A 22,610-nucleotide genomic window follows, 5' to 3' on the forward strand; every position below is an offset into this window, starting at 1 on the left:
AAAAAAAAAAAGAGGGTAATCTTGAATTGATAACAATATATATTTTAACCTTCACAACAAGAAATATCTCAACAATAAGCAAAAATCTCCACAAAAGAGAAAAACATGTGCTAATATTCTGTATATATAATAAAAAATTTTTTTTGGATGATGGAAGCTCAAGATAGTGTAATTTCAACCAATGCATCGAATTTTATTTTGTTAATTTTTCTACCACATTATCAGTTAGGCTTAAACAGGAACCATATGAGAACTAAGAGCGTAAAGTGTTCAAAATTAAAGTTAAAGGTGCAAAGTGAGAATAGTATATAAGTTGAGAGCGCAAAGTGAAATTGGTCCAACATGAATTTTGAATTATGGAAGATTTTGAATTTCCTCAAGAAAAGAGAAATATGGAAGATTTTGAATCTTTTGTACTTTGCATCTGTATGCATTATTAAGTCGTGAGCATTTGATTTATTGTAAATTGCAAATGCACCAGCATTACTTTATATAAGAAATAATAATTGCCTAATACATTACAAAAGAACTCTTATTAATAAAGACTGACAAAAGAATTTCTTCAGCACGAATGTAACAGAACTAAAAAGGAATCAAAATTTACTCATGAAATTCAAATACAATACGAAAATCTCACTGGTAATCATGTAGAATAAGATTAGTTCTATAAAAACATACTAAAAATCATTAAAAAAATTCTTGGCGTTTTAGAATCAAAACTGATAAAATCATCTCTTACTTTTACAATAATAATAATACAAGTAAAATGAAATTTATTTAGTATCTTTGGCATGTGGCAAATTTCCCCTTTCTTTGGATCCTTTTAAAGTTTACCTACAGATTTTCCTTTTTAAAAGGTTCTTTTTCTTTCTTTATTTGTTTTTGTAGGCTTTTAGTGCTTCTGCCAGCTAGCCCATTTCACTCTCACCAAACATCCAGACAAAGCAAGCATAAAATATAGCCGTTACCTTAAAAAAAAAAAAGTGTCCTAAATTTTATTGCAATCTAGCCGTTGAAATGATGCAACGGTCGAATCCCTCCAAAGCTTTAAAAACCAAGTCCCCTCACTCCCCACTCCATCATTCCATCTCATTAGCCCTGTAAAGTGTAAAGTGTAAATACAGATCTTTTCTCCTCATTTCTCTCCAATCTCAGCCAAAATTCGTCCATCCCAGATACAAAAATCAAGAATCTGATCAATCTTTCATCAAATTCTTCCAAAATGGGACTCTCAATCAACAGCCCAGATTGCAACAATGTAGCAAAATCTCACTACCACACACACAAAATCTTCCTGCTCAGCAACTACATCCTCTTGGGTGCAGCCTCTAGTTGCATCTTCCTGCTTCTCTCCCTCCGGCTAGTCCCCTCGGTCTCCGGCTTCCTTCTCATTCTCCTCCACGTTCTCACCATCGCTGGAGCCGTTTCCGGCTGCAGCGCCGCCTCCGGTGGCTCCAACAAGTGGTATGCTCTGCACATGGTGGCCACCGTGCTTACCGCAATTTTTCAGGGATCTGTTTCTGTGCTGATCTTCACCACTACTTCAAACTTTCTGGGAGCTCTGAAATCTTATGTCAGAGAAGATGATGCTGCTGTGATTCTGAAATTGGCTGGAGGGTTGTCCATTGCCATCTTCTGCTTGGAATGGTTGGTTCTGGTTCTGGCATTTGTGCTCAGATACTATGGCTTTGTGGAAGGCAACAATGGGAGTAGAGCTCAAGATGGTGGGGAAAATAGGGGCAAGTGGGCTTCTCCATTTCAGCCATTCCAAGTCTAGAGATGATCATCAGATTCCATGGTGTCCAATTATCAGAAGCACTACATATTTAAGTGTTTTCCTTTTTGTTGATCAATTAATTGTTGTTGTAATATTGCTATTGCAATTAATTAAATTTATTTTTTTAATTAAACCATTTCTTTATGTATCTGCTATAGTCTGGGGTCAGCAGAATATTCTTTTCTCTCCATTAAGTTGGATTTACAAATTTTTGGTTGTTGGATTTACAAATTTTTGGTCAAGCAAAAATGTATCTGGACACCTTTTTGTATGAGATTTTTAGAGTCTTCTTGTTGTATTCATGCAGAAAGCCAGAAAGGGACTTTATATATTTGTGTGGATGTGGTCGTTTGACTTTAATCGAATAACGTGTAGCTTTCCTTGGTGTGGAAAAATGATAATTAAATTAAATATTAAGGACTAAAGTGCAATACAAAAATTTAATTCAAGTTTTTGGTACATGTGCAAAAGCTTTGCTCATCACGTCTAAGAACTGGCCATTAATTTCTTTTTCATCCTCAACAATTTTATTTTAGCAATTCGGCCTCTTTAATTTAACATTATTGTGACATTGTGAACGTAAATAATATGCTACGGTAGGATGATAGTACTTGATTGTCTTGGGATAATCAAATAATTTTTGACTATGAAATCTTCTTGTGGAAAAAAGTTTATTCTTTGCGATTAGAGTAAGATAAAAGGTCAACATTTTTGAAAAGTGAAAGGCATAATAATGGTAGGAGGATATGACAAGAACATTCTAACTAATTTGCTTGGATTTCCCACAATGACAAGATCTTTCTTTTTCACTAACATACCCTTTTAAATCAATAAATATGCCTTAAGCACTACTAATTTATCAAATTTGTCCTCTATTTAGTATTATAATGACTGAATAATGACCTTGGTTAATTTTCACCACATCCCCAACTTGGTAGTCTACTGCCTATGCTGCTTGGGAAAAAAAAATTCAAGTACAAGTTTGAGTGACTAACTTTTCTTAGTATCATTTATGTTCTTATCTAAGAAGAGAAGCATTGGTAATTACTACGGAAATCTTGATGTTGAGGTGATGGCTCCGTTTGGATGATGTCGGAAATAAATAAAATCTCGAAGTCGGGAATAAATAATTTGGCATAAGCGACAGTTATTCCGTAATATTTCAAGTGTACCTCGAGAAAATTTTTTTAAATGAATAATATATTTGCTTAAAATTTTCCTTTTCTATCAAAAATAAAAAAAAAGAAAATCCTATATTATGTGTGATACGGTTTAATCGACAGAAACAAATTAATGAATAACCTACTTTCTTGATTTTAGAAATTCTCATATTCTGTTTGAGTTTATGGCTTAAAAATATCGTAATTTTTAGAGTCGCTTTTTATAGGTGGACTCAAATAATTAACGTCTTAAAATGATTCTACAATTATTTTCAGGTCGAAAAGATTATATAACATTTCTAGCTCCCAATTTGCAATTTTAAGATCTTTACCACTTTGGTAACGAACCACAATCCTTAATTGAGAGGATCTTTTCAACCGGCCCCACATGTTGAACTAGGCCCCTTACAACGTTGTCGTTTCACGTCACTCAATAGCCGATATTTCCCGAAAAGCCAAAAACAATGTGGAAAAAGAACAAAAATCCCAAAGAAACCTCAGAAAAGAAAAAGATAAGCAGAACAAGAAAGGAAGAAAAAGGAAGAAAGAAGAGGAGAGGCAGAATTCACAGCAATGGCTTCCTTTTTAATCAACAAGCCCTTGACTTCTCTCTGCAATTCCAAGTCTGAATTTTGCCCAGAAAATCCTTTGCCCCAACGGGGTCGTTTTGGGGTCAATTCTGTGAGCTTCAAGAACGTTAATTCCAGTAGTATTTCCAGCAAAAAGTTCTACAAAGAGAAGGCTTCTTTTTCTTCTGTAACCTGCCAAGCAGTTTCCATTGAACAGCAGCCTGTAACAGAGGTTGAAGGGCTTAACATAGCTGAAGATGTCACCCAGGTTGGTTTCCATCATTTCCCCTGGATTTTATCTGTTGAATTTTCATCTGGGCTCCTTTTTTTTTATAAATTTATTTATTTTTATTTGTTCAAAAAAAATGAAAAGAAAAGCATTTTTATGTGTTATAACGGTATGTATACTTTTCCCTGGATTCTTTTGAGTTGAATTTCCATCTGGGCTGTGATGGAAAGATGCAGAAATCATCATTGGTGATCGGATTTTTTGTTCTATTTAGAAAGCTTTATTTTTTGTTTAGTATTATTTGAAAATGGGATGTTTTATCTTATACGCGTCTCTATCATATGCCCCTGGATTGTTCTAGTTGAATGCTCATCTGTAATGTTGTTTTATTCTTCTTACCTTTTACCATTCCATTTAGTTGTCATCTTATCCGTGTCATTCTCCTGTTGTTACAACTGCTAACGAGTTGAAGAATTTTGATAAAATTGGATTTTATTCAGTTTTTAAGACGTAGTAATGTGCTTTCAAGTTCACTTCAAATTGGGTCCAATCTTAGGTTTGCCCTATATTTACACCAATATTGAAAAATTGGATGCCTTGTTGCGTATCTCTCCAAACTTGGTTTCTCATTGGAAAGTTGTTGCGCATTAATTTTCTTTGCTTCCATCTTCAATCGAATGGTAGTTGTTTATTTTTTGTGAAATATGTCTTTAGCAATATCATTTTATGACATTGTTATGATTAGAAGGGTTTGTCTCTCTGTACCTGATATTTTGCTTCACAATCTTACCTCAAGTTTTGGTGGATTGCAGTCTTGGGTGGTTTTTTTTGTCAAAAGCATGCTGCAAGTTGTAGTCTTTATTTGAAATTCATTCAAATTTCAGTTGATTATAATCTGGCTTTCTTTATATTCTCTTACATTTTGTTTAGCAAAATGTCTGATTTTGGAAGTCTTCGGAAGGCACCAAATTGTGAATCTTGGTGGCATTTAGTGATATGAACTTGGAAGGAGTAAATCATTATTTATGTTCTAACTGTTTGTCAATATTAACTAGAAGAACCGTTAATACTGTGGTTACAGTCTTGGTGTTTGGGGTGGGTTGATTATGGCATATAATGATAAATTCGTAGTTGATATCTATTTATACCAAGTGAAAGAAAAATTATCCTCCTTTCCCCTCTTCTGTAGTTTCCTGTTCCTGCTCTTTCTTGCAGGAATCTATGTGATCTTATGGTCAGAATTTGGATAATGTGAAAAATTTGGTGATTTCATCTTTCTTTGAGAACAATGTCATCCCTATTTCCTGCTTTAGTGTTCTTTCCATTGCTTCTAACTCCTGCGTTGCATATCTTACTACAGCAGTTGTCAGCTTTTTCTAGTAACTTTAGTATAATTTATGTATCTCTTATCATTAGGAAAAGAAAAAAGAATATTATGAGCAGCCTTAAAGTGTCATCTGATGCCCTATTACTTCTTTTCTTTTGTCTTGCAGCTAATTGGGAAGACACCCATGGTGTACTTGAATAATATTGTAAAGGGCTCTGTAGCACACATAGCCGCAAAGCTTGAAATTATGGAGCCATGTTGTAGTGTCAAGGATAGGTAAGTGGACTTGTGGTCAAACAATCAGAAATAATGTGTTTCAGGAGTTTGCCTTGTTTTTCCAAATTAGGCCTCCCTATATTGCAGGTTCCTCGCCAGTATTAATAGCTTCTGTCTTGCAATCCTTGACCACAATTTAATCTGTAATTACAAATTATTACACCTTGGCATTAGAATCATTCCATGATGGGCCTGTTATCAGAGTCATTTAAAAAATGTTTTAGCAACATCATTTACCGTCAAGGTAAGTTTCCATTTATATGGCTATGCAAATATGTAATATTAGAAGATTTCAGCAATCACTCCTTGCATCCAACTGCCAAGTAGTAAGCTAACTAATAAATCTAATTATGTACTAGTTTCTTTCTGGAAACTGAGGAAAATGTAGTGGATAATTCTGAACTAATAACCCAGTTAACCTGAAATGCTGTTATACAGGACAAAGTGTTATACATCTTCTTTCAACCTAAGTGGAACATGTAGTGGATAAATCTGAACTTGGTAACCCAGTTATCCTGAAATACTGTTATACAAGACAAAGCGTTGTTCATCTTCTTTTGACCTAAAGTAACTCTGATATTGATATTGAACTATGATTCATGGTGGTCATTCTAAAACAGCAGCAATTTGGTTCTTACAGGAAGATGCCCTCTAATAGGACTTCTCTGATTAGTAGGAAATTCCAGAGATTATCTGTTCCAATGATCTACATTCTGTCTAAATTCCATTAGATAACTTATATATTCTCTTAGCTACTGTCAGTTAAAATAGCAGGGAACAGGATGGAGATTCCAGATAAGTTCTATGTAATTTCTGGTAATACTTGCGGGTTCATAAGGAAACTAATGATACCTTGAGGATTTAGGCAACTCTAGTGGATAGAAGAAATGCTGGACCACTAAGCATGTTGACCTATTTGACTTTTAAGACTAGCATAGAAAATTTTAAGTTGTTCTTAATTAGCTGGATGAACAACGTCTTGGTGCTCCTAGAAACATTTGCTGAGATTAAAATTTCATTGTTTGCAATTTTATCTTAGTTTACAAACTGAATGAATGATAAAGTATGTGGAAAATGTTGCTTTAAACATTATTGAGGATATCCCATTTAACTGGAAAAAAGATGTGTAAGATGATTTTGTTTTTCCTGATAGACTTCTCTTGTTTTCAGGATAGGGTACAGCATGATAGCTGATGCAGAGCAGAAGGGTGTTATTACGCCGGGGAAGGTGAGATAACATTAAAATCCATCTTTCTGATGGACTACGTGTTAGATGTGTATTTTGACTCTTTTGAAACAAGAATGAATATAGTTGACTTTTTGTAGCTCGGGCTAGGACTGGTGTAGTCTTTTTTTTCTTTTTCATGGTGATGGATTTGAAAATTATGGAATTTTTGAAGCACGTTAGTCACTCACAGCAGTTGTAGGATCTCTACATCTTGTTGTTTGCTAGATTCTACACCTTTTAGTACAAGGAGAAAATACTGAACCAGCTATAAAAATTTAGATGCCACTGAATCTTTTGTTACATGAAAAGTTGGTATGTGTTTTTCTCTTTTTTTTCTTTGGGAGGTGAAACATTTGAGGAAATTAAGTATTTTTATACCATCATTGAACATTTTTGGCATTTGAAGTTCTTGTTTTACCAATGGCATTTGGTGGTAATATCACACCTTTGTTATAGGGGATGTTTATCATTCTTGTCCTTTCTTATTGCAGAGTATTTTGGTTGAGGCTACAAGTGGAAATACAGGCATTGGCTTGGCATTTATAGCTGCTTCTAGGGGATATAAGCTTATACTGACAATGCCTTCATCTATGAGTCTTGAAAGGAGGGTTCTACTGAGAGCATTTGGAGCTGAGCTTATCTTAACTGATCCTGCTAAAGGCATGAAAGGAGCTGTTGAAAAAGCTGAAGAAATTCGGAATAAAACTCCTAATTCCTATATACTTCAACAATTTGATAACCCTGCAAATCCAAAGGTAATTGTCCACAATTCGCTCAGTTGTAGTTCGTTCTATCAGACATGCTTTATCTATTGCTCTCTACGAAGTACGTTATCTCAGTCGGCTATAGCCCTAGTCTTTGGACTTATAATTGAAATTAAAATCCATTTTGTTATAAGGCAGCTTGAAACAGCCACCTTCCCAGTCTTACGAAGTACGTTACCTCAGTCGGCTATAGCCCTAGTCTTTGGACTTATAATTGAAATTAAAATCCATTTTGTTATGAGGCACCTTGAAACAGCCACCTTCCCATTCTTAAAGAAAACAAAAGATATAATGTGTTGCAGACACGTGCAGCTGGATAGTATCAGAGGGGTCTTCTTTTGTGTGTTTTGAGGCCATCATATTTCTGATAAAAGTTTGATTATGCGTCTTATCTTCTGCAGATACACTATGATACAACTGGCCCAGAAATTTGGGAAGATACAAGAGGCAAGGTAGATATACTTGTTGCAGGGATTGGTACTGGTGGAACGATCTCCGGTGCTGGTCGGTATCTGAAAGAAAGAAATCCTGGCATTAAGGTAGGCATCTATTCATTTATTCTTTAGTTCTGGGTAAGTGGGTATATTTTAGAAAGTTTGCCTTTTCATCATACACATCCACCTCAGTTAAATCCCCTTTCTTTTTATCATTTAAGTCACCTATTTAATTTATAAAAGCTGTAGCAATTCTCCAAAAATTTTCAAAGTACGCATCTCAGTTTCACGGAATGTTGACCAATATTTTCCTCACAATAGATTTTCTCTCTCTCATTCTCTGTTCTTTTTTTTATTTATTTTTATGTGGAAGTCAGGTTATTGGAGTAGAACCCTTAGAAAGCAACATACTCTCTGGTGGCAAACCTGGTAAGCTAGATGCTAACATCGTATGCTCCTTTTTATTTGAGATTTAATTCTTGTATTTGTTCTAGTGGCTGCAATTTGAAAGTGCAGGCCCTCACAAAATTCAAGGCATTGGAGCAGGTTTTATCCCAAGAAATTTAGATGAAGAAGTGATGGATGAAGTTATTGCGGTATAACCCCAGATTTCTCATAATGCTTTACTCATCTTCTAGATTTCTCATAATGGCTTACCAGAATGTTACTTTTATTTTGTTTAATCTGTATTAGACCTTTTGTTGATTAGTTAATGTTGAAATCTATCTCAAAGGAGGATTGATCTCCATTGCAAAATATCGACTATCAGAGTATCCGAGTGTGAGTGATTTAGATTCTATTAGAAAAGTTTGGAAAGGTCTGCTAATGAGTTTAGCTTCATGGAGGATGAAACCCAACAATTAGGGCAACAGGATGATAGCACATGATTTTCAAACTTTTCCATGTACCTGTGTAACATGGCTCTTACTAGCTAAATTTCTGCCATGTAGAAAAAAGTGAAAATACTGCTTTTGTCCTTTTCTTTTTTGGTTACAATGGAAGCATTTATCTGGTGAAAAGGAAATTTGGGACGGGCAAGTCTATGTGGTTTTTTCAGCTAAGAACTAATTGCTTTCAGATTTATGTGTGAGCACTTAAACAATGGGATAATGCAAAACTGATTTATAGAGCTTTGCAAGTTGAAACTCTTGATGTTTGATACCATGTTCTATTCAATACAAGACGGCCTACCAGTCTTTAACTGTTTAGTCTAGTTGATATTTGGATTTCTTCCTGAAACTTATTTTCATTTTCAATTCGTAATTTTCCAATCTTTATTGGAGTTTCAGAAGGTAATAGCTGAAAAAGAGGATAACAAAATTATTTCCGCTCCCAGATTTGGATGCAATACTTTTTATTATGCATAAGTTGCCCTTGGATGGGCTTTCTTCTGAAAGCTTTTATTGGGGAATTGATGCTGGCTCTTTCCGATTTTAATCTCATAGTTTCCTTTTTGTGATGTCCAAACTTGAGGCACATTTGAAAAAAGTCAGAAGATATTGTTTTAGAAAATTGAAAATGTTATAGAAAAGCTAGAGTAGACCCTGCAAGTGATATCATTTGACAAAAGTGTAGTGCGTGCATAACCAATTTGGTACCAGCTCTGGTGTTTGTGTTTAACTGCACTTAGTCTGGAGTGTTTCTTCCATTACCTGGAAAGTAGGGGCACATTCTGTTATTTGCACAAAAAGACTGGAGACATTTAAGGTGCACATTTGCAAAATTTAACCACATCATCAACACAAGGGTGAATGTGAAACAAAATGAACTTCCAAAACCCTCCCTTCAAAGCGCGTTTAAAGTTTTAAAACAGTGTTGTATGTCTAATTGTGGAATTGATGGAGGATATTTCTTTGGAGATTATGTTATGCACTTGGCTTTGCAGTTAACTGTGGCAACTGTATTCATGAAATTATGGTGTGACCATTTTGCTTATTCCCTTGTTCTATTGGTAATGTTTCCTGTTTAAGGGCTTGAGTTCATCTCCCATCAAACGATAATATGTGCTGGACTCTTATTTTTAGGTTCATTGTTTGTGAAATATCTTGTTTTCCATTTTTGTGGTCTCCTAAGTCTCTTTATACTGATGAGTGTAGCTTTTTCTGCCATCCATGACTTTTTTATGCTAGTGAACCACCATTCTCTTTTATCACGTACTTTTTCTCTTGCACTTTGATACGTAGTTCATCTGGTTTGACCATCTTCTTCATGGTTCCATATTTTTATTTGGTTCCTTATTGCTATTCACTTTATTGTTTCCACCAGATAGATAGTGCTGAAGCCATTGAAACAGCAAAGCAAGTAGCTCTTCAAGAAGGCTTGTTGGTAAGTGAATTTGAACTAGATTTATGAACATTTCTCATAAATTTTAGATGCAGAAAAATGTTTAATTTTACTTGTGACTTCATGATGAAGTTAAAGATGAATAATGAAATTAAAAAAAAGCTAGCCAACCTGCTCAACTGCCCAATGATGTGCCTTGTGTCCTAGAACTAGGTTTGCTACTAGCTGGTTCAATTCCTTTTGGCTAGCCTTTTCCTTCCCCTCGATCAATGTCTAAAAGAAATTAAATTAACAAAGCTAGGCAACCTGCTTTAACTGCCCATGCAATGAACTTGTGCAGCATCTTGGCTATCCAAATTTGATGCAGAACCATTGATATTCAGATGATGTTAGGAGTGAACTTCAGATGAATATTTAGCCAAAGAAGAAACTTATCTTTTTGCTTTTACTTTACTCAAAGTACTTGATGCCTATCTATGTTGTATTTTCTACATTACTTTTTAGTGATTTGTTCTCCCTTTTTGACATAGCTAACTGATCATTTTTCCTGTAACATGCCTGTATCCTGGTCTCTCACTTGTTCAAGTATTTGCATCATTGTTATTCTGAATATTCTCCTTCCACCAGGTTGGTATTTCTTCTGGGGCAGCAACTGCTGCTGCCCTCCAAGTTGGGAAGAGACCTGAGAATGAGGGAAAGCTTATTGCGGTATGTTTTACTGTAGCTGGCGTTTTGTTGATATCTGATTGGAATCTTGATAAATGCAGAGTCTGAAACATTCTATTAGACATTCAAGTAGCCTGTCTGGTGAAGCTTGTCTTTATTGGTAATTATCAAAAATAAATTCTCAATCACAGTGTGGGACATTGGTTATATGGGTTCATCCAATAGTTATAGCTAAAGTGAACTCGTTCAGATTTATAAAAGAAAAAGATAACAACATTAGATTTGAATCCATCACTAGGTGAACAATGGATCTATTTTAGAGTCATCATGCTAAATCTGTAGATGGCTAATGGCTAAGTTACATTGGTGACAGAACTAAGTCTTCACTTCTGATCTCAACAAGCATTCTCTACTATTACTACTTCGTTAATATAATTATATGTTCTGGTATTGGCATCCAATTGGCTTTGTAGATTGATAGAAACTATATGCGTACTTATTTAGTTCTAGCTGACCTGGCCATGTTCCATGGTTGAAATTAGATGAACCATGGCTAGGGTAACCTCTGCTGCAGCCTCCAGTCTTAAATTGGCCGATTCACCCTCCTCATAAATGCCTGTGGAGTTGATAGATTATGTGATTAACATGGGAAACCGGTTGAATAATATCTGAACTTCAGCAGTTTGATTTAACTATGTGATGGTTGTATACTTGTAGGTTGTGTTCCCAAGCTTTGGAGAGCGATACTTGTCGACTGCCCTTTTCCAGTCAATTCGGGAAGAGTGTGAGAAGATGCAACCTGAGATGTGAAAGGTCACCTTCTCTCAAGCTGCTTAACTTTTGGTAATAAACAGTGGGTGGAGTTTCCTTTGTACATCTTTGTTTTGTTTTCCAGACTATTGAGCTGGTATGTCCTCTAGATAGATTACCAGTGAATTTTTCGTATCATAATCTTTTGTGAAGACCTAAAATGCTAGTTATGAACGGAGGGTTTTTGCAAAATTTTGGCCTTCTTTTTTATGAAAACGTTTAAGATTCCTTTGGTCCTCAATGCAATGCCCTTTTTACAATCTATGGTATACTAACTTCTATCAACTTTCAAGCTTTTTCCCCCTCTAATTGGTCGTCAATCATAAAATCAGGGGAAAATCTAGAATATTTGACTCTGTAAGTTAAAAAATATGTCGACGGACAGGGAGAATGTTGAAAGGACATTCAATTTGGGATGGAGGGATAATGTATTACTGAATTTAGATTCTGATTTTTTTTCTTTTGTGTTGGAATTTAAGAGGCTGATATTCGAGAATAAAATGCTGTTCTGGGAGTTCATTGATTTTTGAAATGCTGGCAACGAAAATGAGTGCAACTGTACTGATCCCTTGAAGATAATTAGCCATAGTGTTTAGACCAAACAAAGCATAAAGGAACCTCTCCTTTATGCATGGCTACTTGCACAGCATATATGTAAGATTGACCATAATCTTGGAGGTTTTACTTCAAGAATTTTGAAGTGGAGATCACTTGTCTACATTGGGAAGGGGATGAGTTGGATGGCACGGGATTGAAAATGTAAGTGAGAGGTTTTAATTTTGAAACCTCCCACAATCTACATTTTCTTTGTTGCTTCTAATTTCTTCTCAAGAGTTTGGGCTCAAAAGATGGTCTACCGTTAAGAGATCGTTGAAAATGAATTTGTAGGGTTTTTGATTGGTGGAAGATATTTATCAATTGGATCCTAACTTTTTTTTTAAAAATTTTTTCTTCAATCGTACCAAAAAAAAAAAAAAAATTCATCTAGCACTACTATTTGGGTAAATTCTATAATAATTAGAACAGCAAAATATAGCAAATTGGACTTTCGGACACAACATAGGGCTCATGTCCATTAACTATAATTGCTTGGTATGCCCTCCTCCATTAGTGCAACCGAAAGAAAAGTGGCTTTGTTTTTTTTTTTTTTTTTTGTCGAAACGTTAGCTTTATAGATATAACTGATAATTACAGTATTTGGACAAAGGTCCAAGCAAAAGGACATAAGTCCCACAGAAACATTGGTGCCTAACACTTAAAATTGGGATTCACCCATTCTTTATCTACAAAGATGTTTAGAGCATACATGCTCAACTTGATACTTCCCACAAACCCTGAATTAACAAAAGAGAAGAACATGTTTGAAACAGATTACTTATGTACTGGATATCATCTATTAGAGTAGCCATCAGATGGTTGCTGGTCCTAGTGTTTTTTATGCACTCTACCAACTCCCTATTTTCCAGCTCCACTTTAATGTTCCTCCATCCTTGGCTGATCGCGTTCAGTAGTGCAAGTCTCACCGCACCAGCTTGGTCTTGCATTGGTGGCTTTGAAGGTAGGATAATTATGAAACTGCTGAGAAACAGTACTAGGCCAACTTTATGCCATCACAAAAAGCCGTCTAATACGAGAAATACGCCATGCATTCTTTATCATTTCCCCTTTCTCCCATCAAAGAAGAGAAGTCGAACAGAGAACGCATCTTGTGAAAAGCTAAAGAAGTCACCAAGTTCTATGGAGATCAATGCAATTTTTCTACTCTTTGTACCTATCGTTCATGTAATGTGGACATTTGTTCTCACATTTGTCTCAATCCAACGTTGCATGAGGAATATATGTGCTTAGAGATTTGTCCCACGTTGTATAGTAATTCAAAAGTCAAGATTGGAATGATAAAAGAACTATTTAGCTTAGTATTTTGTACTAATGAGCCTAAAGGTCAGTACTGTGCAGGTAATATTCCACTATGTATGAGACGTGTTCTGCTGAAAGTCACAAAGCTAGCTGTTAAACTAATTATTTTGTACACTTCTTTTGTTTCTTTAGAACAATCAATATTATATATTTATGTTCTAGACTTGAAGAAGTTTTTAACATCATAGAGGACTAGGGTTGTTTGAAATATATAGTTTATGTATGTGGTTTCTTTTTGAATTCAACCCCTGTATATAGCTACTTATAAACTAGCTCAACTAATGAAAACACGAAGAATAGAATAAGGTAAATGATGTGAGCAATTCTGATAGTATTTCTAACGCTCCATTTCATCTTTTACTTTTAAAGGGCGGATGGAACGTTACAAGCCTTTTTGGTGTGCTAGTATATTCTCTGCCTAAAATAACTACAAAAACGTGAAATTAATGGGGTACTAGAAAGAGGAAGAGAAAGAGAAAATTAAGTTATTATGGGGGTACTTGTTGCCACATGTCATTTTCCGAAATAGATATATAATCCAATTGATCAAGATGAATTCAAAAAATAAATTGTTATATATTTTAAGTGCAATTAGAGAAAACTGTGAAATCAATTTTCAACCCATGAACTTGCTAAACAAGTCATATTGATGTAACGATGCACTAAAAAGGTTGTCACAATTAGGTACTATTTTTTAGGTCTACTTTAGGTTACATGCTGTTAATTAATCAGAGATGAGAGGCTTTTCGGACTCCAGTTGTTTTAAACTATTGACAATGAGGGATGCTTTTTCCTTTTCTTCTTGGAATCTTTACCTTTTAATTAGGACTTAGGTTAAAACTGTGAAAATTTTTGAACCCACATAATTTAAACAAATAAATAATTCAAGGCACCAGAAATTTTGTGGAAAAAAATAGAAAAGGTCAAAGCAACAAATAAAATAGATGCAAACAAATATACTTTTTATTTAGCCAAAACCTCACCTCTCAATATAAAACTAGCAAGTTAGGCAGCAGAAGTGTTACTGCAACTTTCAACCCACCTTGGACTAAATCCAACTATGACAAAACCAAATACTAATTAACTAAGTCCAAGGTTATGATCACATGGCAAGCCACCTATTCCTAGCACTAATTTTTTCCACATAAATAAGTAAAATATTGAAGATTACTTTAAAGAATATTCCAACAATTAGTATTATGCAGTTAATAAATTAGTGTACATTGCCGATTAAAAATAAAAAGAAATTAGTATACATTCCAAAAAAATTGGTACGTGAATACAATATTTTCAATAGTTTAAACAATTTGATGCTTCAAAAGTATTAGCATGTGAACACCATATTTTAATTCAATTGTTTAAACAATTTGATGCATGCATAACAGGCACCCTAACCTAGGTCTTATAAGATAGTTTCCAGTCAATACGTTTCATAATAAACATTAATCGAACTGCAATAGTTTGGCACTTGTGTGAATTTTTTGACTTTATTATTATACCTATGAAGTTGAGGCTCTTTTTATACATGCCAAAATCGTTGGCTCATTTCATGGCTCTGACTATTTTTACCATTGAGCATTATCTGAAATCTTAACCATTTCTAGCCCTATATCATTCTCATTTTTGATGTTTTTCTCTTTTTGGTTGCAGCTTTATTTTGGTCAGATTAACAATGTTTTTATTTTCCCCAAAAAATTTGTTCGGATATCTCACTAGATTTTTGTTAATCTAGGTATTCTTTTTTTTTTTTTTGCTGACGGAGTGGGTGTCTGGGTCAATCCTTACGGGGCCTGACTAATCCCACTCCGGCCTGGGAGGAGAGGCCCCATCCCCCCCCAACACGTTAATCACGGGACTCGAACACCTTAAGGAAGCTACTGTGACCAAACGAGCTACCCTGTGAAGGGCATTAATCTAGGTATTCTCCTAGTTGGTTTTTCTACTTTTCTCCCTCTATAACTCTTCGTGCCACAATTTTTCAACACACGGGGGGAAATCACGAGCATTACCAACAACATATAGTATTCTAGAATAGTGGAGTCCAAGCATGAAAAGCATCAGCAGTCATTCTTGAGGATATACTAGTATTCTAAATTAAAAAAACCAACATTGGAATGGACTAAGCCATTGATTATGTGCAAGAAACCATGTGCTTAGCCTAACAAATAATTAAAGTACTCTTACCATAGTACTTCTTTATAGTTGTTTTTTTTTTTTACTATCTATGCTCTTTGAACCACCCACTGTTGAATTGTAATTTGGCCCTTATGACATGTTGAGAGTCTAATACCTTTAGGGTATAACATATGTTTCAATTTTAGAGAGTTTTTAAGGCACAAAATTGCCAAGCTAATCAAAACAACATAGAATAATTCGTGGTTGTGGAAGGTTTTTTCTCTTTAGATTAATAAAGTTTGTAACGTTATTATTTTTAGCTTGTGAATATAGTAGTACCACATACGTACTTAGGGTGAGTTTATTTCCAAAATAACCTTCTTTTAGAAAGAATATTCCCAGTGTGATGCTCTTTCACAAATTATTATCTTTTTAATCTCTTTTATGCCACATAAACTTCCCTCTTATATGTTGTGAGACCTCATATCAACAAACCTCCCCTAAGATTTGTGACAATTACGTGTAGCCCCCTTCATCTCTAAAAAAAATTCTGCATACCTTTCTTGAATAGTAGTTTTGGGTTTTGTTTGGCTGATGTTAGGGAAAAAAAATCATATTAATGACTCAAATTTCCCTTAAGGAGTTTTTATATTTAAATCAAATTATTCAATGAATGTATTCTTGTTTTTCTCCTAGTCTTAAATAGTCTTGCCTCAAGCCTAAATCATTTCCTCTATATTCCTTTGGCCAAAGTTACAATTGTATATTTGTGTTTGCAATTGTTTATTAAACTTTGGGCGGAGAAAAAATGAGAACAAATGGAAGGAATGAGAGATGAGTCAATTAAAAAGCATGATTAACACTAGAATTTGTGAGACATAGAGATTTGGATTATGGAAAGGATAATAAAACTTGAATGGGAAAAAAGGGGATTGAAACTGTAGGAAAGAAGTAGAATGGGTGTGATATCGTACTTGGTGATGGACAAGATTCTTGGTGATACGTTTTTCAAGTTCGATAGGCATTTTATTATTTTTCCCCTTTTTCAAAAAATTGTTCCCAGAATTTTTTGTAAAGTTTGGGAAGATTATTATACTCATTTTGTTAGTTCTTAAAAAAGCACAGTAAGTATAATATTTGAATATAGAGGTGACCAATGTGAAATTATTAGAAATCTTGAAAGAGGTTTTGGAATTGTCCTTTGCTGTAATACTATTCACTTTTTTCTTCCTCATGGTTACTGATTTCCACATTCGCGCCCGAAATGCAAACGCAAAAGGCAAAATTCAAGGATGAAAAATAGAAAAATGAAGGCAATAAACATGGGAAAAGACTGTAGATTTGATTGATGCTAAAATATTATAAAATTGTTGTAGCATTTCTTTTTGATTTTCTATAAGTAAAGCTTTTTTCCAAAAAAAAGTTAGCAGGGGAATCATGGGATTTATGAAGAAAAGAGTGGACGGAGGAATCAAAATTCAAGATCTCTAATTCTTGGGAGTAACAGGATAATATTATTTCTAAAAAGCTAACATCGAATCCTATTGGTTTCGATATAAAGGTACATGGATGATTGAAGAGTTCAAAATATAAAATACTTCTTAATTATAATATCTTATCGTTAATTATAAATGTGGAATCATATGTTTGTTGCCTTTTTTTTTTTTTTATTCTTTGGATTTGGTCTGTTGGTGTTTGAATTTTGAGTATGAGGTGAGTAATATTACCACAATGAGAAGGTTTTTCTAGGTGAGGTCTTCCTGCATTTAAAATGAGAGCTTACATGGCATAAAAAAGATTAAAATGGTAGTAATTTACAAAAGAGCCTTACACTGGGAATATTTTTTTCAAAGAAGGTTACTTCGGAAATAAACCAAAAGAAAAGTACAATAGCTGATTTTTGCTTCTCGCTTGGACTGACAGCAACTCATGACGTAGTGGTCTGGTTAGCCTTCCATCAGAATGCCATTTTGGTTGGAAAAGCCGCCGCCGCCGCCACCCCCACCCCCCCCCCCCCCCTCTCACACTTCCCTTGGGAAGGGAATGATTTTTAATCAAGAAAAAAAAGAGTGTGGGATAGGCCTAATTGTACACGATTTTTAGACCCAACTGAACCAAATTATTTATTATTTATATCTGCACTGGAAGTTCGTTTGGAACATATGAACACGACTGAATTTCCTCAACAAGACTTTCATGATTGAATATTCTAAGAAAATAAATTAATCTAATTAATTAGAATTGTGTTCATGAAATTTGCATGAAACATAATACAAGCCATCAAAGATTTAAAAAAACGGTCACATATACTTGACTAATCTTAAAATTGTAAATACAAACAAGATTCTTTTGATAAAGGGTAAATTATACTTTACTCCATGTGATTTAGTATTTTTTACATAACCTCCTATGGTTTCAAAAGTTATACATAATCCTCTTATGATTTGGATTAAAGTGTCAAGGTGACTGAAATGATTATTCGTAATGGAGTCACCTAAAATATCAAAAATACCCTTATATAAAGTTGAAAATTATTTATTAACCAAGGGAGGTTATGTGTATATTTTGAAAATCATAAAGGGGTTATAAGGTAAAGTATTAAATCATAAGGGGGTTATATGGTAAAACATAAAATTATACGGGGTTAGTGTGTCATGTATTTATAAGGGTAATTTAGATATTTTTAAAGGTTTAATTACAAATGATCATTTTTGCCACTTTGACACTTTAATTCAATCCATCCATGAGGGGGTTATGTAAACCTTTTGAAAATACAGGAGGTTATATAGAAAAATACTCAACCATAGGGAGATAAAGTGTAATTTGCTCTTTGATGTCTTCATCATCTAGAACCTTGTATTATGCTGTTAGAAAATATCTAGACTACACCACCGTCCTAGCTAATGTTGGCTGTGCTGGATGGATCTAAAATAAGGATAAATGCTGGAGATAAACTGAAAGTTGAATTCCAATAGACCAAAAAAGAAAGATGAAGGCACGAATGCACATGGAATTGAATACATATTGCAAAGATTCCTACAGACATGTTCTTTAGTAAGCTGGACCATACTATATATTATATTTGATAGATGACATACCATTTCATAAGAGTATGGTACACTTTATTTCCCTATTGGTGAATAGGCAGCCCAACTTAGTTTTTTTTTTTCATGAGAAAATTGAATGGCAGGTTCTCCATATATTTAATGTTACACCTAAGATGCCAGTCTTTTTTTAACATTTGGTAGTAAGATACACATTATATATCTCTATAAATAGGCCTTGTCTCTGTTGTCTCCTCTGCATGATCAAATTGGAGCTGAGGTTTTCTTGCAATGGCATCAAAGGAGTCATCTGAAGCCCTTCTTTCTCCTCCCTCCATTCCCACAGCAAGGTAATTACTCCTTGTAACAAATATACAAATCTTTAATGCATGATTCTTATGTATATGAAATAAGCTTGGGTCAAATCTCCTGTGTTTGATGGATTTTATGTAAGCTAATTTTGCATGAAATGTGATTGCAGGTGGTGGTCTAAGGATACAGTTGCCATTGTTACCGGAGCGAATAAGGGTATTGGTTTTGCCCTAGTAAAGAAGTTGGCTGAGCTTAGACTAACCGTAGTTCTAACAGCCAGAGATAATGCAAGGGGGCAAGAAGCAGTTGAATCACTCAAAAGACTTGGACATCATGTTCATTTCTTTTGCCTTGATGTATCAGACCCTTCATCCATCAAACAGTTTGCATCTTGGATTAAAGAGAAGTTTGCAGCAGTAGACATTCTGGTGAGCTACTATACTATATATGGGACATACATACATACATCTAATTTATTGTCAAAAGTTTTTTTTTTTTTTTTTTTGCATGCTTAACTCTAAGATAAACCAACGATGTAAAATTTTTTAAAAGCTTGAAACTAAAGGCAAAAATTATATAACTGAGAATATTATTTCTCAGTAATTGATGGTTAAATTCCTAAATTTTCAAAGTTTGTTGGCACTCCTTCTTAACCTTCCATGGTCATACACAAATTTCATCTAACACTAATAATTAAAGAGGTGGAAGCTAGCATATTATTCATTAGATGTAGTCTTTGAATAGTATAACTTAGATAGTAAGGCAATTAGCAATTCCGTGTATTACATAACACGTGTGGTCATATACTTAGTATTTTATACTATACACAGGGATTTGTAGGTTGACTGTACAGTGGATGGATACAAGCAGGAAAATGACCTAAAAGTTTGCATCATTTTCTGTTGTCAACAAATGCACATTTTGTAAGTTTTTGAACCAACGTCAATGTACAATACACAGATGTCCCAATTGCAGCCTGTTTGGGAAATTGAGTTGTCAATTTCAGTAGCAGGCCCCAATTGCAGCCTGTTTGGGAATGATAGTTGGCAGTTCCAAAAGCAGCAAAGCACTCAGACTGTATGCGGCATAAATATATACATACATACACATACACAAATACACACACATGTGAGTGAGCGTCTCCATATACACAACATTGTTGATCAGGCAAATATTAATGGCACTTTATTTTTTTATGATAGTATTTTTTACTATCATTTTTATTCATTAGATTATATAATAAAAGAGACAGTTAGAGTGCTATTATAAAAAAGTAAAGTATGATTAACGTTTTCAAATTGATTAATATATTCTTCAATTTTTCTGATCTTTTGGTACTTCAATTACAACACGATATAAGTATCATAATCAGACCACATAACGGAAAGGAAAAAATTCTGAGAAACAAAGGTCTAATAGTTTTCACGGTTAGGGTCTATAATTAGCCCCAGGATAAACAAAAATTAGGTCTGCTTAACTAGTTTCTCTAGATCCGTAAGTGTTGATTTTATTTTATTTCATTTTTTGATAAAGATAAGTTAATCAAGAAAGGAAAGTTGCAAAAAAAATCCATCTTCTCCTCCTCCTTTTCTTCCTCTTCTTGTTCTTCTTCTTCCTCATTTTTTTTTCACAATCAGACCATAATAGTTCATCTGTATACTTCTTAAGAATAAAACTAAACCAGGAAGATAGATAAGATCATGTTACAAGTCATGCATAAGGAAATTTTAGAAGGTATATAATGTCAGCTAATCCAAATACATAATGCTATTTCCAATTTTTGGGTCAACAGCAGAGAATTGTTATACACTTGTACATATAGTTGTTCAAGTATTCAAGGTCAATATATGAGACTTTTCTTGTGACACATTCATAAGAGTATAAATCTGTCTGAGGTCGTAAAATTGTCCAAAATCAAGTCTAAATTTACATAGAAAGATTAAGATAAAAATTTACTTTCCAGTTGGTTCTTCAAAAAAATTGCCCCACTAAGCCATGGTCTTCGGTAATGGAGTAATATAGGCAATTTTATCTGAAAAAATAATCCAATTTTGGTCGCCCCACAATCCCTTTTGCTACAATCCTTCCAAAATTCTAAGAAATATAAGTTGATTGTTAGTTATAAGTACTAGTTTATACTGACAATGAGTTGATTTTTTTTTTTTTTTGTGTTCCTCTAGGTAAATAATGCAGCTGTATCCTTCAATGATATTCATGAAAACTCAGTTGAACACGCAGAGACAGTGATGAGAACCAATTTTTATGGGCCAAAACTGCTGACTGAGGCTCTCTTGCCCATGTTTCGTTCCTCGGCTTCTTTTGGTCGAATTATAAACATTAGCTCAAGACTTGGACTATTAAATGTAAGTCTACAATATATTTTTCTTCTCACTTCCAAAGAACTGCTTAAAATATCCAATATTTTTTTTTATTTTCAAGTACTCCATCATGTGTAAAAGTTTTTTGCCAAACACAAAAGTATCAAATATTATTTGATATTTTAGCATCACACACAAGCTAGATTTGATATTTCTTTTTCATTTTCTAGACTATTTTGATATTCTTTTGGATGAATAGGGTTGTTTGAGGGTAATTTGTTCGTAATTAACTAATTCTATATCAACCCTTTTTCATGCAGAAGCTAAAAAACCCTAAATTACGCGACATACTTATGGATGGAGAAAAATTATCTGAGAATCAAATTCAAGAAATGGTTGAATTATTTCTTCAAAATGTGAAGAATGGGACATGGCAAAACCAAGGATGGCCAGAATTATGGACAGATTACGCAGTATCAAAACTTGCTCTAAATGCATATTCAGTAGTATTAGCAAAGCGTCTCAAAGGCCATGGCATAAGCGTTAATTGTTATTGTCCTGGTTTTACTCGAACTTCCATGACTGGAGGAAAGGGAAAATATACAGCAGATGATGTTGCAGAAGTTGCAGCAAAATTGGTTTTGCTCCCACCTCAAGTCCTACCAACGGGGAAATTTTACACAGTCAGTAATTCTGGTGGTATTTATTCCAGGCTGTAGAATATATATGTATGCATGACTTTTTCTTTTTCTTTTACTATAAGCAATATCAAGAAAACTCATTCAAATCCTACGAGTATCACAGTCTAATAGAATAGCTTGTAATTAATCAGTATGTGCACATTTGATCCTAATTACTTATCAGGTTAGAATAAATTAGTGTACAATGTATTCAGGTATTTTGTTCTACAATTATAAGACTGAAGATATTATCTAGTCCTTTACACACATATATGTATGTATGTATATACGCATGTATGTATGTTGTAACCTATCTAATTTCTTGTAAATTTGCTCATCCTTTTCTGTATATGCCAGTTTATGATGTGCAATAGTAACCTTGAGGACCATTATACACAAGAAATGGGATAGGGTTTCCAATCTAGCTGGATTAATCAACAGTGCGGAAATGCCTCAGCATAAGCAAAAAGGAAAAAAAGATGTTAGTCAGCCCAAGCATACTAATCCATCCCTTTTTGAGGTGACAAATTGGCATATATATTCTAGATACTTAACTCAGGTGCTTACATTAAGCTGAAATACACTTCAACATGGAAGCCACTATATCATCTATCTATATCCATCTTTCTTTATCTGAACTCCTTTTAGAAGCATTATAAGCTTTGGCCAATTTTGGTGCAACAATTTCTGTGATAGTAATT

The 22,610-nt window shown here is 34.2% G+C and overlaps 3 protein-coding genes across 4 annotated transcripts; all 3 read left to right on the forward strand.

The window, feature by feature from the left end:
* Positions 1-1,093: 1,093 nt before the first annotated feature.
* LOC113764909 lies at positions 1,094-1,910 on the forward strand. The gene has a single exon (XM_027308954.1). It carries the CDS (start codon positions 1,223-1,225, stop codon positions 1,775-1,777), a length of 555 nt encoding a protein of 184 aa, XP_027164755.1. The 5' UTR covers positions 1,094-1,222; the 3' UTR covers positions 1,778-1,910.
* Positions 1,911-3,428: 1,518 nt separating this feature from the next.
* On the forward strand, positions 3,429-11,764 carry LOC113764849 (cysteine synthase, chloroplastic/chromoplastic-like). 2 transcript variants are annotated; one of them, XM_027308875.1, is made up of 10 exons: positions 3,429-3,774; positions 5,229-5,338; positions 6,509-6,566; positions 7,058-7,321; positions 7,732-7,869; positions 8,142-8,193; positions 8,311-8,360; positions 10,030-10,089; positions 10,675-10,755; positions 11,431-11,764. In XM_027308875.1, the coding sequence occupies exons 1-10, from the start codon at positions 3,511-3,513 to the stop codon at positions 11,521-11,523; spliced, it is 1,170 nt and encodes a 389-aa protein (XP_027164676.1). In that variant the 5' UTR covers positions 3,429-3,510; the 3' UTR covers positions 11,524-11,764. The 2 variants fall into 2 exon arrangements, with proteins under 2 accessions (XP_027164676.1, XP_027164675.1); XM_027308874.1 differs by having other exon boundaries at positions 3,430-3,774; positions 8,281-8,360.
* Positions 11,765-18,890: 7,126 nt separating this feature from the next.
* Positions 18,891-21,948, forward strand: LOC113766636 (salutaridine reductase). The gene is made up of 4 exons (XM_027310807.1): positions 18,891-18,949; positions 19,081-19,339; positions 21,092-21,274; positions 21,550-21,948. The coding sequence occupies exons 1-4, from the start codon at positions 18,891-18,893 to the stop codon at positions 21,946-21,948; spliced, it is 900 nt and encodes a 299-aa protein (XP_027166608.1).
* Positions 21,949-22,610: the final 662 nt, after the last annotated feature.

Source organism: Coffea eugenioides, chromosome 3 (assembly GCF_003713205.1).
Source record: "Coffea eugenioides isolate CCC68of chromosome 3, Ceug_1.0, whole genome shotgun sequence".
Classification (NCBI taxonomy): Eukaryota; Viridiplantae; Streptophyta; class Magnoliopsida; order Gentianales; family Rubiaceae; genus Coffea; species Coffea eugenioides.